General features: G+C 41.8%; 1 protein-coding gene across 3 annotated transcripts in view; it reads right to left on the reverse strand.

Annotated features, from left to right (window-relative positions):
- The window catches only part of LOC140463035 (DEP domain-containing mTOR-interacting protein-like), an 84591-nt gene that overhangs the window by 49202 nt on the left and 16387 nt on the right, over window positions 1-19002 (reverse strand). For all 3 annotated transcript variants that reach the window (XR_011954582.1, XM_072556645.1, XM_072556646.1), the window contains exons 4-6: window positions 13271-13449; window positions 8410-8592; window positions 7074-7214 (exon numbers count right to left, since the gene is read on the reverse strand). Coding sequence is in view for 2 of the 3 variants with exons in the window: in XM_072556645.1 (XP_072412746.1) it covers window positions 7074-7214; window positions 8410-8592; window positions 13271-13449 (503 nt within the window). In the remaining variant the exon portion in view is untranslated. The remainder of the gene's footprint in view (window positions 1-7073; window positions 7215-8409; window positions 8593-13270; window positions 13450-19002) is intronic.

Genomic DNA, 19002 nt, shown 5'->3' on the forward strand with positions numbered 1-19002 from the left:
CAAACAGACCCCATGACCAGGGATATATTTCCCTCCCCACCCCTTTCCACCTTCCGCAAAGACCGTTCCCTCCGCGACTACCTGGTCAAGTCCACGCCCCCAAACAACCCACCCTCCAATCCTGGCATTTTCCCCTGCTACCGCAGGAACTGTAAAACCTGTGCCCACACCTCCTCCCTCACCTCTATCCAAGGCCCTAAAGGAGCCTTCCACATCCTTCAAAGTTTTACCTGCACATCCACTAATATCATTTATTGTATCCGTTGCTCCCGATGCGGTCTCCTCTACATTGGGGAGACTGGGCGCCTCCTAGCAGAGCGCTTTAGGGAACATCTCCAAGACACCCGCACCAATCAACCACACCGCCCCGTGGCCCAACATTTCAACTCCCCCTCCCACTCTGCCGAGGACATGGAGGTCCTGGGCCTCCTTCACCGCCGCTCCCTCACCACCAGACGCCTGGAGGAAGAACGTCTCATCTTCCGCCTCGGAACACTTCAACCCCAGGGCATCAATGTGGACTTCAACAGTTTCCTCATTTCCCCTTGCCCCACCTCACCCTAGTTCTAAACTTCCAGCTCAGTAACTGTCCCCATGACTTGTCCAGACTTGTCCTACCTGCCTATCTTCTTTTCCACCTAACCACTCCACCCTCTCCTCCTTGACCTATCACCTTCATCCCCTCCCCCACTCACCCATTGTACTCTATGCTACTTTCTCCCCACCCCCATCCTCCTCTAGCTTATCTCTCCACGCTTCAGGCTCACTGCCTTTATTTCTGATGAAGGGCTTTTGCCCGAAATGTCGATTTCGAAGCTACTTGGATGCTGCCTGAACTGCTGTGCTCTTCCAGCACCACTAATCCAGAATCTGGTTTCCAGCATCTGCAGTCATTGTTTTTACCTTAGACCTCAGACCTCACTGCTCAAGCTCTAGCAGTTGACTCCTCACAAAGAGCTGCACAATTCCGGCACCTTGATTTTTCCTCCAGACTGTAACTTTTCTTACTAATTGTACTTGTTGTGAGGTCATAGGGTTAAACTTCTTCTTAGCTTTGGTTGGTTTTCTACAGCGTAGGGGATGGGGTGTTGAATTTTAGTCTTTTCTGATAAAGCTTTTTTCAAACAAAATGATGGAAGTTAGTCATAGTAGGAAAAGTTAGAAAGAATGAATAGGATTATAACAACTTCTTCCTACAGTTTTCACCTTGCACTGTGCAGTGGGAGAGGGAGTGAGCTCAGCCAACATAACATATTTTAGTTGACAGTAGAGTTGTCTTCCTTGCAGATATTATTGTCTATGCAGTTGATAATAAGCACCAGTAACACTTTCAAATGTTATTACACTCTCAGCCACATCATTCTAACTTTATATTCTTGTCACAGAATGATCTTGATAATCTAAAAGCTTTAAACCACATTTCTACAACACCAGAAGATATTGATACTATCACCATCAGTGTAGCAGTTACCAACGCAAATACCGAATAACTTAGATCTCCACGATCTGAGAATCACTGCATAGAAACACTGACGGAGCATAAAGGAGGTGTAATCTCCTATGGTGGTTTGGAAAGTAAACTGAAGGACTATAGGCTGTACAAGTGGGAATGTGGTAGAAAGAAATTAATAGCTCTGACTTCTTCTTGAAGTTAATGAAACATCATTGTCATTTACATGCTATGAATGAAAGCAAAGCTTGGTAAGTTAAAAAATTCTATGTCAGAGGTGTCCATAGGAGTTGAATTCTGATTTGGACAAACCATGAGTGCAAACTATGGTGAAATGAATGACACTGCCAAATCTGAGGAAGGATCCTGGTCTCCCAACAAAAGAATAAAGTAAATGTGACAATTCAGCCCCTTTTTGGATTGGATTAAAATCTTAATATTTTTCTTCAGGTCACGATCCAGACCTCCTTTCACAAACTGGCTTCTTAATATCTGGTGGGCCTCTGACCAGTTTGAAGGATCAATTCCATCAAATGCAACCCCTGGGGATGACGGTTCCATTTTAGATTGTTACATTTCTGTTGTACATTCAGTGGTGTTACACTAGGGGGTACATCAAAAAGGGCCATCGATATTTGGTGTCAGAATATAAACATGATGGTTGGGAAATCAAACAGATCTCCCAAGTCCAACTGTAAAATCCACCGCACCTATACCAGCAGCTGGGCCTTTCAGACCTGAACTGCAAATCTCTGAGCACAGAGATCATATTTACCTGACCCGCAGAAAATCTTGGGGAACATGCAGTTTGGGATTCCTCTACAGGCAATTGATGTTTTCAACTCCAAGGTGTGTTAGTGACCTCACTGATCAGTACCTTGCCCAGAAACAGACTGAGTATAAAAGGAGTGGGTGTTGACTCCCAGCCCTATAGATAGACCTGGCCAACAAGTTACAAAGCTAAATTACAATCAGGCTCACTATCTTTTATTTACTTCCAATTCACTTCCTTGACCCAATTGAAATTTCTGTCCTCAGTTAAAGCCAGAAGAGAATGGTTTTGAAATGTTTATGCGTCAGGAAATAAATCTTTCAGAACATAAACCAACACAAATCAAACTCACCCCTTATGCAGGTCAAAATTCAGCCCACAGACTTATAAAATTTGGATTGCAAAGAAAAGATCAGCAGGTATTAAGGATACTAGATTTAGCTGTCTTTTTATAGTATCTAAGTTAAGTCCAGTTGCTTGTCCCCCCCGCCCCCAGAGGAAATATTAAAAATGCTTTTAGTAGCTTGACTGAATTCAACAGGGTAGTCGCTCAGTGACAGGCTGAGGTAAATGTTAAACAAAAAAACAGAAGAAAATATTGATCAAACCCATAACTGTTCTTCCATAAAAATTAATTATCACTAATCTGTATATCAAACCTATTTTACTGTAGATCCCTGAATCTTTTACACAGAAGAATCTATGAAGCTCAGAATAAAACATTTCAATCAGGCCAGCCTCCATAGCTTTTTAGGTGATGATGCTGTGAGTGGGGACATACAGTGAGAGAAGAATTCCATATTGTTACCACCCTTCGTGTAAAGAAATACTAGATCATTTGGCTCAAGTTTTAATATTATGCATCATTGTCCTGGATTTCCCCACATGTCAAACTTGTGTTCCTTCATTTACGCAACTGAATCATTTGATCATTTTAAATAATTCAAAGTTTGTGAGAAGATTTGTAGCTCGGGTGCTCGTTGTTGTGGTTCTGTTCGCCGAGCTGGGAATTTGTGTTGCAGACGTTTCGTCCCCTGACTAGGTGACATCCTCAGTGCTTGGGAGCCTCCTGTGAAGCGCTTCTGTGATCTTTCCTCTGGCATTTATAGTGGTTTGAAACTGCCGCTTCCAGTTGTCAGTTCCAGCTGTCCGTTGCAGTGGTCGGTATACTGGGTCCAACCGACAGCTGGAACTGACAACTGGAAGCGGCAGTTTCAAATCACTATAAATGCCAGAGGAAAGATCACAGAAGTGCTTCACAGGAGGCTCCCAAGCACTGAGGATGTCACCTAGTCAGGGGACGAAACGTCTGCAACACAAATTCCCAGCTTGGTGAACAGAACCACAACATTTTAAATAATGTTAACACCCTTAAGCTTCTACATTGAAGGGAATACAAAGGTAATTTAGGTTAAAAATTCTCAATATTAACCCAGTCAACCTGGTATCATTCGGATCAATTTGTGCTGCAGCTTCTTCAATGCCATTATATCCTAAAGACGTTTGGGCACACTGTAAAATAATGAAGGTCTCACTATCATTGTTGTGAGATAATGTCACAATAATAGAATATAGAACACAGAACTATACAGTGCAGAACAGGCTCTTTGGCCCTCGATGTTGCGCCGACTTCTGAACTATTCTCAGCTCCTCCCTCTACACTATCCCATCATCATCCATGTGCTTATCCAAGGATTGTTTAAATCTCCCTAATGTGGCTGTGTTGACTACATTAGCAGGTAGGGCATTTCACGTCCTTACCACTCTCTGAGTAAAGAACCTGCCTCTGACTTCTGTCTTAAATCTATCACCCCTCAATTTGTAGTTATGCCCCCTCGTACAAGGTGACGTCATCATCCTAGGAAAAAGACTTTCACTGTCTATCCTAGCTAATCCTTTGATCATCTTGTATGTCTCTATCAAATCGCCTCTTAACCTTCTTCTTTCCAATGAGAACAGACCCAAGTCTCTCAGCCTTTCCTAATAAGACCTTCTCTCCAGACCAGGCACATCCTGGTAAATCTCCTCTGCACCTTTTCCAATGCTTCCACATCCTTTCTGAAATATGGCGACCAGAACTGTACACAATATTCCAAGTGTGGCCGTACCAGCGTTTCGTATAGTTGCAGCATGATATTGTGGCTCTGGAACTCAATCCCTCTACGAATGAAACCTAACAGACCATATGCCTTCTTAACAGCACTATCCACCTGGGTGGCAATTTTCAGGGATCTGTGTAAATGGACTCCAAGATCCCTCTGTACATCCACACTACCAAGAATCGTTCCAGTGACTCAGTACTCTGCCTTCCTGTTATTCTTCTCAAAGTGCATCACCTCACATTTAACTGCATTGAACTCCATTTTCCACCTCTCAGCCCAATTCTGCAGTTTATTCAAGTCCCCCTGCAACTTGTTACATTCTTCCAAACTGTCCACTACTCCACCGACTTTAGTGTCATCTGCAAATTTACTAATCCATCTAGTTATGTCTGTTTCTAAGTCATTTATAAAAATGACAAACAGCAGTGGTCCCAAAACAGATCCTTGAGGCACACCACTAGTAACCGGACTCCAGGCTGAATATTTTCCATCAACCACCACTTGCTGCCTTCTTTCAGAAAGCCAGTTTGGATTAGAAACTGCTAAATCACCCTCAATTCCATGTCTCTGCATTTTCTCCAACAGTCTACCATGTGGAACCTTATCAAAGGCTTTACTGAAGTCCATGTATACCATGTCAATTGCCCTACCCTCATCTACATGCTTGGTCACCTTCTCAAAAAACTCAATGAGGTTTGTGAGACATGACCTGCCCTTGACGAAACCATGTTGACTATCTGAAATCAAATTGTTTCTTGCTAGATGATTATAAATCTCATCTCTCACAATCCTTTCCAAATATCTTTTTTCCTACAACAGAAGTAATGCTCATTGGTCTATAATTACCTGGGTCATCTCTACTGCCCTTCTTGAACAAGGGCACAACATTTACAATCCTCCAGTCCTCTGGTACTAAACCTGTAAACAATGACGACTCAAATATCAAAGCCAAAGGCTCTGCCATCTCCTCCCTAACTTCCTAGAGAATCCTCAGATAAATCCCATCCAGCCCAGGGGACTTGTCTACTTTCACTCCTTCTAGAATTGATAACACCTGTTCATAGATAACTTTCATCCTTTGCAGTCTAATATCTCATACTTCATTCTTCTCCTCTACAATACTCTCCTTTTCCTGAGTGAAAACCGATGAGAAATGTTCGTTTAGCACCCCTCCGATCTCCAGAGGGTCCACACTGAATTTCCCACTTCTGTCTTTGACTGGCCCTATTCTTACCCGAGTCAGTCTTTTATTCTTCACAAACCTATAGAAAGCTTTAGGGTTCTCCTTTATTCTATTTGCTAAAGACTGCTCGTGTCCTCTTCTTAACTCTCTATAAATCCTCAGAATAATTTTGCTAATCGTCTCTTCAACCTCCCTGGAACTCTGCAGAGGCCTATAAAAAACTCCAAGCAGTGTGACCTCTCCTCTGTTTCTAACCTCAGCCCACACTACCTCAGTAGACGGATACTCGTCAAAAGTTCTTTCAGCCACCGTTATACTATCCTTGACGAACAAGGCCACACCTCCCACTCTTTTACCGCCTTGACTGTTCTTAATGAAAGATCTAAACCCTGGAACTTGCAACATCCATTCCTCACCCTGCTCTATCCATGTCTCCGAAGTGGCCACAACATCAAAGTTCCAGATACCTATCCATGCTGCAAGCTCACCTACCTTATTTTGGATACTTCTGGCACTTCAAATCACTTTGCTGTCTGCCAGCACATTCCTGTGACCCTGAAATCCTGTCCCTGTCCTCCCTACTCTTATCCTCCTGTGCACTGCAATTACACCTCAAGTTCCCATCTCCCTGCTGAGATACCGTACCTGAATAACACCAGCAAATTTCCCACCCAGGATATTAGTACCCCTCTGGTTCAAGTGAAGACAATCCTGTTTGCACAGGTCCCACCTTCCCCAGAATGAGCCCCAATTATTGAAGTACCTGAAACCCTCCCTCCCGCATCATCATTGTAGCCACGTGTTCAGCTGATATCTCTCCCTATTCCTTGCCTCGCTATCACATGGCATGGGTAATGAACCAGAGATAACAACTCTGTTTGTTCTAACTCTCAGCTTCCAACCTAGCTCCCTGAAATCCTGCCTTACATCCCTATCCCTCTTTCGACCTATGTCATTGGTACCTACATGGACCACGACTTGAGGCTGGTCACCCTCTCCCTTCAGGACTCCAAAGATACAATCTGAGACATCACGGACCCAGCCCTGGGAGGCAACACACCACTCGTGATCATTATTTCTCACATTTCTAACTTCATGCATAAAGATGGGCTGAAGCTAGAGGTGCCTAATTTTGGAATGTGTTTTCCCAGAATAGCAAGGCTGGCATTTGTTGTTGATCCCTATTTCCCATGAATTAATTGGCTCTTGAGGCTGTTTCAGAGGGTAGTTCAGAGTCACCTACATTTCTGTGGAGACGCATTTAACATGTCGTCCAGACAAGGTAAAGTCAGCAGATTGCCTTTACTGTAGGCACTTGTGAACAAGGTGAGTTTTTAAGAAATTTGAAAATGGTTACATGGTCTAACTTTAATTTCAGACTTCATCCAGTTTAAATTTCATCACCAGCCATGATGTGAAGTCCCCATTTCCCTAGGTTACAGCCCAGTGGCTTTACCACTACACAACCATCACCTTTCCCAGTGTATGGGATGTGTCATAACTGAATGTGTACACCCAAGTTACTTACATTATTGCTATTGTAAACTTAGACTGCATGGCTCTCACCTGATTTAGGGTTACATTCCACTGAAGGCAAGCAGGCAAGGCTGGGAGCTGTATTGTAGAAGGTTGTACTTCCTGTGACAGCAGAGGTAATGCTACTGCGGCGCACAGCTGAGACCACCTTTATCTCTTTGTTGGTTTGCACTAGGAAATAGCAAGAAATAAGTCATGCATTCTTGGCATTGGTCACCTATAATCACGGATTTATTTCCATCACTAGTGCATCAGCCATGAAATTAGCTGATTTAATTTGGCCATTGAGCCATTTGATTAGAGCTGAAAAGCTACAGAGGTTCCTTCCAGCGTGCAAAGTAAAGGCAGCAGAAAAACCTAGATGTAGTTACGTTATGGATATCACAGTGTACTAGTAGGCGAGTTACTAGAGGACAATGCAAGACAGATGAGTATGACATAGCAAGACAGCAAAACTTCTGGCAGTAGTAGCTAGAAATAGCGATCTGGAAGGCTATTCAATGATGCATGATGTGTTTTTGAAAACTGAAGAACGCTTGTGTGCACCACTAAAAGTCCTCTCCCATTTTTCTTGAGCTTTTAGTCCATCTTATGTATTTGCTGGTAATATTGGTATTCTGGATCAAAGAATTGTAGAATTTTACAGTAGAGAAGAGGACTTTCTTGTACCAGCATTTGCAAAGAGCTATCCAGTAAGCACCACTGTTGTGCTTTCTTCCCAGATTATTTTACAAAATAGTTCTTTTTTTGCAAAAATTGATGCATTCCCTTTTTAAGCATTATCATGGACTCACTTGTAAAGGCATATCTAATTGAACATTCTATGTCCCAACTTTGCAAAAATAAATTTTAACTTTACTTCCAGTTCTTTTTTCTGTTGATCCTAAATTTATATCCTCATTTTACCAACTCACTGACCACTAGAACTTATTTGTGATATCCAGTATTGGGTGAAAACTTTAATGAGTTGCTAATATGAATTTTACATTTCTTCAAACCAGGCCAAGATCAGTTGCTAATATTGAAAACATTGAAAGATATTTAATAGTTCAATAATAAATTACAGTATCATATGGTAAATTAATCAAAATCAGAAAATGTTAAATTGAAAAAAGCTTCCAAAGCAATAATTCTTCAACAATCTGCAGATTCACATTTAAGCAATGAAGCAAGCAACCTTTCTATCACACAAGCACAAACAGACATACAAGTATATTTTAAAGAAGAATATATTTTACAGATCCTTTGCAAAAATGTATGTATTTCTTTTTTTTTATATGGATTCACTTGCAAAGGGATCATTAGTGGGACATTATGTGTCACAATTAGTATCTCTCCAAAGATAAATTTTTGAAAAGCCTTCTACCTGATAGAAAACTGGAGCCATCTTGTTCAGGATTCAGCTTTCGCAGACAGAATGGACTATCATGGGATTCCTGTGGTGTCCCCGAATCTTCACTCAACAGCTCAGTGAGTCGTCGCCTCCGGCGAAAGTTTAAGCGGAACTGATATAGTAAGTTGCTGTCAAAGAAATGGTGACGATTGGAGACTGCAAAACAACAAACCATTGCTCAATCAAAACAGTCTGGTTACTTTAAATTCTTCCATTTCTATGTTTATACTATGTTTCACAATTGGAGATCCTAACACAGCATAGTACACATTGATGTTTCACCTCTTAAACCTGGATAACAATCCAATCCAGACGGGTGAAATAAAAGTCACATTGCACAGTGTTTCTAAGGGTCACATCAGAAATGAACTTGTGTTTGAGTTCCTAGTAGATCCAAACTCAGAACAAAATTGCTCCCTGACACAAACTTGACAATCCAACTCAGGGACAGTGCCTTACATGACCTTTAATGTATTTTGCCTGAACCACAAGTATTTAGCATTGGCAAATATATTTTCATATTCCATATATAAAAAAATCATATTTACATCATTCTTCTCACTGAATGGAGAAAAGACTAGAATTCTAAAAACAGGTACTATAAGATTGGGTGGGAGACCAAAACTTTAAAAATTACAAACCCAACCCCTACCCATCACAAACACTGATTCCAGTTTTAATGATGTGGGTCCATTAAATTAAAGTGACTGTTAAATTTGGAATGATTTGTGGTACATACATGCACCCAGGGTCAGGTTTCTCCAGATTTCTTGACAAAAAAAAAAGCACCTTATTACTCTTTGCCCTTCAACTGCCTTTTCACTTTCAAGCTAATTTCAGAACATAAATTCTGCAAAAAAAAATGTATTTTCCTTATGCAGGATCAGAAAGGGTTCTGATCACTTCAATATTTAATTTAAAGGATATATTTTGTTGGCAGTTAGCGCTCAACCCTTAAATCTTTCTGTAAAAGAAACCAGGGAAGTTGGCAGCACCACACTTAACTATTATTAAACCAGTTTATCAAATATGTAATAGTCTTGGCCCTTAGCCTTTAAACAATATGTCTAAACTTGTTATGACAGCATTTGCATATCTTAGAGAACTGAACACTTTCTCGATCAGGCAGACAAACATTCACAGTTGGCAGATTTTAACAGAAGGTGCAAGTAGTAGAGCCAGAGGGTTTAGGGTGGGAGCAGCACTCTATGCAGCCAAAGCAGTTGAAAACTTCTGCTGAGGACAGAATTTGATGAAGAGGTCCTGAAAGGAGGACCAGAAATGGCCAATACTTCCACAATCCATCACAGTTGTCAGGAAGGGCGGGCACAAAATACCTTTCCCTGCCATCATGTGACCCAACTGCAGGTCGGGGCCAGTAACAAAATGTCTGCCTCACTAAGCATCTAGTCTCTGCAGGCAGGTGGGAACAAGTTGGGAACAAGATATTTTACCTGCAAGGAGAAAGTGAGGATTGCAGATGCTGGAAATCAGAGTAGAGAGTGTGGTGTTGGAAAGGCACAGCAGATCAGGCAGTGTCTGAGGAGCGGGAGAATGGACATTTCCAGCAAAAGGTGAAAGATTCCTGATGAAGGGCTTTTGCCCAAAACATGGATTCTCCTCGGATGCTGCCTGACCTGCTGTGCTTTTCCTACACCACACTCTCAACTATTTCACTTGCTAGTCTACTTAAGCATTATTTCTGGAAACACATCCTATACCCCTTTTTTATAGCTTTGACCAATTAAGCCCCATAAGTTCACCCTCTCCTCTACAGCAATCATTCTCTGATACCCCCTTACTCCACCCTCACCTCTACAGCAATCATCCTCTGACACCCCCTCACTCCACACCCTCCACTACAGTAATCATCTTCTGGGACATCCATCACTCTCCAGATCTAGCATCATGTCAACTTCCAAGCTTCCTCCAGGCCATCTGGGAATGGCAGGAGGTGCTGTTTTGAAGAGACAGCAATAGAAGGTCATTCCTATTTAACAAGCCTGGACAGAGATCACTGAGAGTGTGAATATTCATAAGGTCCAGCACCACAAAAGGCTCAATGATCTCCTCTGATCTGCTGGCAACTTGGAATTGCAGAAATTACACAGGGGTTTTAAGCAATGGAAATTTGCAAGTGAAGAGAGATGGCCAGCTGGAGAATGTTTGGTCACCCTCAGTAACAAATGGTACAAGAGGTCAGCCTGCGTGTTAGGTCTGCACTATAAGATGAGTGGATATGAGTTACAATATGGAATGGCAGTGCATGAGGAAAAGGGAAGTAGGTGTCTCTTGACAAGCCATTAAATCTCCACATTTTCATATAGTATTAGATGGCCTTCAAAGCTAAAGGGAGACCCAAGGGAGGAGGAAGAGTTCTAGAGTTTAATGTTTTGACACCAAGTGAGGCTAACACCATGGAGACTGCAGGGGCACTATTCCATTGTAGGATGGCCAGGAGGCCAATTGAGAATGCCTCCAATCTGCTGATGAAATATTGACACCTTGTGTGGATGGTACTGAAGGCCACCCAAGCTTCAAGAGCAGATTTAGCACCAGCAATGCGAGTACATGACTTCCTCCAAAAAGTGGCTGGTGACCGCTAGGGAGAACTTAATTCTGGAACTAGGGATACTGCAGTTACTGGAAATCTGAAAGAAAGAGAAAAAACGTTGGAAAATTCCACACCAAGAGCACTGTGTATAGTATAGCTCACCTTATTTAAGAATGGATGTAAATGCATTGAAAGCAATTCAAGGAAGGTTTACTAGGCACACCTGTAATGGGTATGTTGTCTAATGGGAAAAGGTTGGACAAGCTGGGCTTGCATCCACTAAAGTTTTGAAAAGTGAGAGGTGATTTGAATGAATCATGCAAGTTCCGAAGCAGTCTCGACAGGGTAGATATGAAGAGGGTATTTCCTGTAATGGGAGAAACTAGAATGAGGGGTCACTGTTTAAAAATAAGGGGTTGCAGAGATGAGGAGAAATGGTTTCTCACAGGATTAACAGACTTCCAAATTTATTCCTTTGAAAGGCAGTGAAAGCAGAATCTTTGCACCCTTTTAGGGCTGAGATCAATAGGTTCATGATAAACAAGGTTGTAAAAAGTCATCATGGGTTGTCAGCAACGTGGAGAGACCATAACCTTACTAAAAAGGTGGAAAGTGGCCAACTCCTGCTCTGAATTCATATGTTTGTATCTATCATACTATTCATATCCAGAAGGCCTGAATTGCAATGTCTGGCCCAGAAGTAGTGAAACATCTCCCCTTTCACTGCCCTTGTATTCAGGGATACATGAATGTGCCACTAAACACACAGTAGAAAGAGTGCCAGCCAGTTTCCTCGTTCAACTCTCACTACAACGTCAGGGTGAGCAGCTGCATCCTGACCCCTCTACCAGTAATCCCAGGGTCTTCAGTAGCCAGGGATAGGTAGATACTTCTACATCTATGCACTAGACCCCCAGTTGAGGACCTTAAGACCTCAAACTACCAGAAGATGGCCACCAAGCTAATTGTACATAACCAGGGCATTACTTTCAGGAGCCTGCCTCAACCAAAGCGACTGTAAGAAATAAGTAAAGATGTTTTGTCACTTCAGCATCTCTGAGACCTAACGCAAATCCACAAAGTCAACAGTGTGATGAAGGCAGGAAAAGATATAAACACCTGAGGTACACACAACATTGACCATTAGAGCAGCTACAGTTGACCAACCACACAGAATACATTATCCTTTGACGGACCACACACAGGGTTCCTTTAATCCCACTGTTATCGCTCAGTTACAATAACCTGATTTCTAGCCAGTTAAACCCAATTTAGCACTCAGGTTAAAAGAAAACGATATTGTGAGCCTGCAGCTGCAATACATTCACTTCCAGCATCCCTTTGTCACCTTCATGCTTCCTCCAATTGCTTTTCACCCACCAAATCTAACCTTGATCTTTCCCAAAATTATCTCTGAGCCTCAAACCATAACACAAGACGCAGATGCCAACATTCTGGAGTATCCCTGTCCTCATATCCCTCAGCCTCTTCTGAAAAACCATGATTTGCTCTCCTACTCTGCACCAAATTTTAGAGCCCCTTCCATACTGCAGACCTGCCAGGGTGTGGTATAGTTGGCTTCCTTGGACAAGAGAACCAGAACTCTCAAAAACAGTCCTGGACACCACTTGCCAGCCAACGTATCGCACCATTCGTAATTACTGGTCCTGACCATCACTATTCCCTGTCTCTATTTAATCCTTTCTATTAATCAACCATCCAGCCTCTCCTCTTCCTTTACCTTATGCCACTGCTTCAACAAAATTAAAACCTTAGCTCAGAACCAAAAGATGATCAACATCACTTGGTGTAGACTCACTTAAGCTGTCAGGAAGTAGAAGCCAAGAGTTTCCCACGCAGTTGAATCAAAATATGACTTTATTTTGAAAAATTGCCCAACATGGGGAAACCAAAATTTTGAATCCTACCTAACTAAATATCCCATGTACTTTGATTCTCGCTTCCAGAGACCCCATTATATTTAGCAGATGGGAAGGAAACATGTGTAAATACAAAGTTAAATGACGAAATTTACGAGTGGAGAGTAGATATATAGCTGATGGAGGACGTAGAGATGGGATGAAGTAAAAGCAGATTGTGAAAATGCAATGCTTAACCTTAACACACCAGAGCACAATAACTTAATAAAGACCTGTCAGGTCGATAGAAATGTGGGACTTAGTGAGAAACAGGATCTGGGTGACTCCATACGTGATTACACTACACAAGTAGTGTCCAGTAAAATGATATGATAAGTCATGACCCCTAGGGTTTTCTCACCATGTTGAATAATTCCATGTTCAAGCTCTCTGCGGCATAATTCCACAGCTTCCTTCCTCGATGAAGCTTCCCCTTCTTTTATTAGCCAGTCAATGATTTCACAGCCCAACACTGCACGCTGGTACTTCAATCCGTTTTCTTCTTGCAGTTTCATAATTGCATCTTCAGAACTTATAAGCCTGTGAATCACAAGTCTAGATTAGAGTGGTGCTGGAAAAGCACAGCAGGTTAGGCAGCATCTGAGGAGCAGGAAAATCGACGTTTCGAGCAAAAGCCCTTCAGCAGGAGTGTGAATTGCAATGCAACAATTGTGCAGAGGGGCAAAAAATCCTAAAATTGACACGGTTTAGAAGCTAGGATAGTCTAAATCATTCTACAAATGACATCAACCTGTGCTAACCTGATAGAAGCTGTGAGTTCAATAGACACATGAGTTGTTGCTCTTCTGGCTGGGATTCAAGTAACACCAAGCCCAAAACAAGTTGAGCAACCTCCTGCAATCTGAAAAGCGTGTACCCATTAAAAAAACACACACATATCAGTCTGAGCTAGTTGCTATGGATTTGGAATTCTTGGAAGTTGAAGGGACACTATTAATCACCGTTCATGCAATAACAGACATCTCCAAACAAAAAAAAAATTGATTTATCAGGAACATTTGCTATGATTTTACAAGTCTGTGAGGTCCTGACTTTATTAGTAGACAGGTAAGATGATAATATAATACAACACACGACAATGTTATTCAACCTATTGTACCTCTGGCAGATTTTAGTAGAGCTTCCCAATCAATCCCATGCTCTTTCCCATAACCCTCTGCACGTTTTCTTCAAGTATTTATCAACTCGCTTTTGAATGTTACTACTGAATTCAATTTCATCTCACTTGCTAGCATCACAACAAATTGCGGAGTGAAACATATTCCACATTACCTTTGGTTCTTTTACTAATTTGCTTTACCTCTTCCATTTACCAGCTCTCCTGCAACCAGAAACAGTATCCCCTTCTTTGTTTTAGCAAATAAGTTTATGACTTTTAAAACTGCAAATTAATTCTTAACCTTCATTGCACAAACAACACTTTTCAAATCTCTCCACATAACTGAAATCCTTAATCTCTGGTAAATCTCTTCTGTGCCACTGCCAGGTGCTTAACGCATTCCTAAAGTCTGTTGCCCAGATTTGAACACAATACTCCACCAGAAGACTATTAAGTGTCGGTTGCCTTGCTTTTATAATCTATTCTTCTACCCACAAAACCAAACTTCCATGGTCTTTTTCAGTTGTCTCAATGTATTCAACCATCTGCAATGATTTGTAAATATATCTCTCTCAAATCACTTCATTCTTGTGCCCCCTTTAAAATTGTACCATATAGTTTATATTGCATTTCTTAATTCTTCTGAACAAAATGAATTATTGCTCACACTCCTGTCACTAATTTCATTAATTTACAATGTCTACCCATTTCATCAATCTATGTCCTCCCGCAGTTCTTTCCTATCTTCTTTATTGTTCACTACATTATTCATTTGTATCTTTTTAAAATTTTGCAATTATGTTCTGTTTTCTCAGTCCAAGTTATTAATAAATATTAAAAAGAACACTGGCCCTACCATTCCCCGAGAACATTACTGTATACCTCTCTGCAGTCTTGAAAAGACGTGTTCATCCAAGCTCTCTCCTTTCTCTACCGTAGCCAATGCAGCCATTAACCCTGTTATGCTATGGACTATAATTGTGCTAGCAAGTCTATGCTGTGATACTTTGTCAAAGTACTTTAAACACCTTTTGAAAGTATGAACTCCACTAAGCTCATCAACCCTTTCCACTATTTATTCAAAGAGCATGATCAAGGTCATCAAGCATGACTAGACTTTAACAAATCCACACTGACTTTCATTTATTAACTAATACTCTTCCAAATACCAATCAATTTCGTCCCCAATTTTTGACATCAAAAAGATGGTGAAGGAGAGATAGTGGTGTCATGGTAATGCCAATGGATTAGTACTTCAGAGTCCTTGGTTTAGGCTTTAGGCCATAGGTTCAAATCCCACCCCAGAAATAGATGGAATTTAAATTTAATAAAAAATTCTACATGAGAATGCTAGCCTTGGTAATGGTGACCAGACAAAAATTTATTCCGCTCACTTACATGCATTAGGGAAGGAATCTGTACTCTTTATTTAGTCTGGCCTTACACGTGCCTCCAGACGCACAGCAATGTAGTTGACTAGTAAGTGCCCTCTGCAATGTCTGAACAAGCCAACACAAGGGCAATTAGGGACAGGGAACAAGTGCTGGCATTGTCAATGAAACTCACATCCCACAAAAGAATAAGGTAAATTTTCCTAAGCAAAACACTGAATTATATTTTCTGATTTCATCCTGTTCTCATTTTTAAATAAAAGGATGTAATATTTTCAATTCTCCAATACTCTGGCATCACTCCAAAATACTGTAAGATGTGGTCAGACTCTCAACAATTTCCACACTTAATATTCCCTCCGAATCCTAGGATGCATCACATTTGACTGACAGTTTTTCTACTTTGAGGACTGTCAACCATTTAATGTTTGTCTTCATACCATCTAATATCTCTATCATCTTATCTTTCATGGAGTCATTGACAGAATTCCCTTTCTTCATGAAGATATATAAAGCATTTGTGCTGTGCCTCAGCCACATACACTACCTTCACAAGATCTCCTTTTTGGTCTCTAATTGGCCTCACCCTTCCATTTATTATTTATGTACTTATAAAAGCGCTTTGGGTTTCCTTTCACATTAGCCAATCTACTTTCAAACACTCTCCAAGCCCTTCACATTCTCTTCCTTTAAAATCTCCTTGGTACTTTTGATATTCAGTTTCATTCTCAACTGTAAAATTGGTCTTGCAATTGTCATAAGCCCTATTTTTTGCCTAATTTTTCTGCATTTTCAGCTATCTATGTAGCTTGGGTTTCGAATGCCCATTATTTTCCCCTATTTAAGAAAGAACTTGCAGATATACAGCGTCTTTAACAAACTCCGGATGCCCTAAAGCAATTTATAGCCAATGAAGTAACACTAAGCATAGTCATTGTAGGAAAATGCAGTAACCAAATTGTACACTGCAACAAGATACTGACTAGATGATCTGTTTTAGTAATTTGGGTGGGGGATAAATATTGGCAATATCGTGGGTTCCTCAGTTTTTCTGGAAGAGCACGATGGGATCTTTTTCAAGTAGCAAGGGGTCAAATGGCACCTTGAACATGTGCACCACTGACTCCAGTACTGTATTGAGGTGTGATGTCAACCCATTTTCTTCTGATTAAAAGGTAAGCATAATATTCTTGAGTCACGATTGACACCTTAAGGGAGCCCTTTTTCTTTTATATTTTAATTCTGATGGTTTTCTATCAAAAATATTCCTTTTGTAAGTGCTAATGGACTTCAATGAAAGTACTTCTACAACTTTAAGTTTTAATTTCAGATTTCCAGTATTAGTTTCTTTTCAATTGATATTAAAATATTGTTTAAAAATTTTTGACCTGCACAGCAAATAGTACACATGAGAATGCTTAGAGTTGAAGAAACTTAGTTAGAGACAAAAAAACTCCAGATGCTGGAATCCAAGGTAGACAGGCAGGAGGCTGGAAGAACACAGCAAGCCAGGCAGCATCAGGAGCCTCACTGAAGTAGTCCTCACTCTTAATAACCTTTCCTTTAACTGTTCCCATTTCCTCCAACTCCAGGGGGTGGCCATCCCTACACAGAGCCAACTCTTCCACCGGTATATCGATGACTGTGTTGGTGCAGCATCCTGCACCTAGGCTGAACTGGAGCAGTTCATCAACTTCACCCACAACTTCCACTCCACCCTCAAATTCACTCGGGCCATCTCGGACACATCCCTCCCCTTTCTTGACCTCTCTATTGCCATCTTTGGCCATAGTCTCCAGCTGGACACTTACTACAAACCTACAGACTCCCATAACTATCTGGACTACACCTCCTCCCACGCAGTATCCTGCAAGAACTGCATCCCGTTTTCCCCAATTCCTCCGCCTCCACCATATCTGCTCTGACAAGGAGACATTCCAATCTCAAACATCCCAGATATCCACCTATTTTGAACATCCATACAGCCCTTCACCATACCTCCTCCATTCCCCACTGCACTGCTCTAACCACCCCCCGCACTAAACACAATAAAAACAGGGCTCCCCTTATCCTCAACTGAAAAAGATGCAAAACCTGATGGCACACCAACCACACCTCACCTCCATTCAGGGCTCCATACAGACCTTCCAGGTGAGACAGAGGTTCACCTGTCTCTCTTCCAACCTAGTTTATTGTATCTGGTGCTCCCAATGTGGTCTTCTCTACATCAGTAAGACCAAATGTAAACTTAGGGTACATTTCGCCGAGCATCTCAGCTGGCCCTGCAGGGGTTGACTTGACCTCCCAGTCACCATAGAGTCATAGAGATGTACAACATGGAAACAGACCCTTCGGTCCAACCCATCCATGCCGACCAGATATCCCAAACCAATCTAGTCCCACCTGCCAGCACCCGGCTCATATCCCTCCAAACCCTTCCTATTCATATACCCATCCAAATGCCTCTTAAATGTTGCAATTGTACCAGCCTCCACCACATCCTCTGGCAGCTCATTCCATACACATAGCACCCTCTGCGTGAAAAAGTTGCACTTTAGGTCTCTTCTATATCTTTCCCCTCTCACCCTAAACCTATGCCCTCTAGTTCTGGACTCCCCGATCCCAGGGAAAAGACTTTGCCTATTTATCTTATCCATGCCCTCATGAGTTTGTAAACCTCTGTAAGATCACCCCTCAGCCTCCGACGCTCCAGGGAAAACAGCCCCAGCCTGTTCAGCCTCTCCCTGTAGCTCAGATCTTCCAACCCTGGCAACAACCTTGTAAATCTTTTCTGAACCCTTTCAAGTTTCACAACATCTTTCCGATAGGAAGGAGACTAGAATTGCACATAATATTCTAACAGTGGCCTAATCAATGTCCTGTACAGCTGCAACATGACCTCCCAACCACCCAGATTAATTTCCCTTCCCACTCCCTCTCAGATATGACCATCCTTGGCCTCTATCATTGCCACAGCGAATTAGAGCGCAGATTCCTGCTTGGGCAGCCCAAGCTCAAAGGACTCAACATTGAGTTCTCAGATTTCGATTAAACATGCCTTCCCATCCTTCGACTCCATTCCCAGCCCCTTCCCCTCCCTTCCATTCCTCTGATCGAGCTACCATCTCGATTCATTCCTTCCAGCTACCAACTGGATTCATTCCTCCCATCAACCAACCAGGTCGTACCTTCTACCTGTGCTCACCTATCCCAGTCTAACCATTTCAGGTCATAACCAGAAATTAGTGAACTCAAAGTTGAGCCCTGAAGTCTATAAAGTGCCTAGGTGGATTTTGAGGTGCTGTTCCACCAGCCTACACTGGGCTTCACTTGAACACTGCAGCAGGCCCATGACAGAAATGCTTGTACAAAAGCCCAAGGTGTATTGAAATGACAAGCAACCAGAGGTCAAGGAGATTCCTCAGACAAAGTGGAGGTGTTTTGCAAAGCGGCAATCCAGTGAGTGTTTGGTTTCACCAATGTAAAGGGCTATAAACAGCAAATAGAGTAGACGGAATCAAAGACGTGAAAGGTGTGTTTGGAGCCTTGGGCAGTGAGGAAGGAAGTGATGATTGGGCAGGT

The sequence above is a fragment of the Chiloscyllium punctatum genome, chromosome 37 (genome assembly GCF_047496795.1).
Source record: "Chiloscyllium punctatum isolate Juve2018m chromosome 37, sChiPun1.3, whole genome shotgun sequence".
Classification (NCBI taxonomy): domain Eukaryota; kingdom Metazoa; phylum Chordata; class Chondrichthyes; order Orectolobiformes; family Hemiscylliidae; genus Chiloscyllium; species Chiloscyllium punctatum.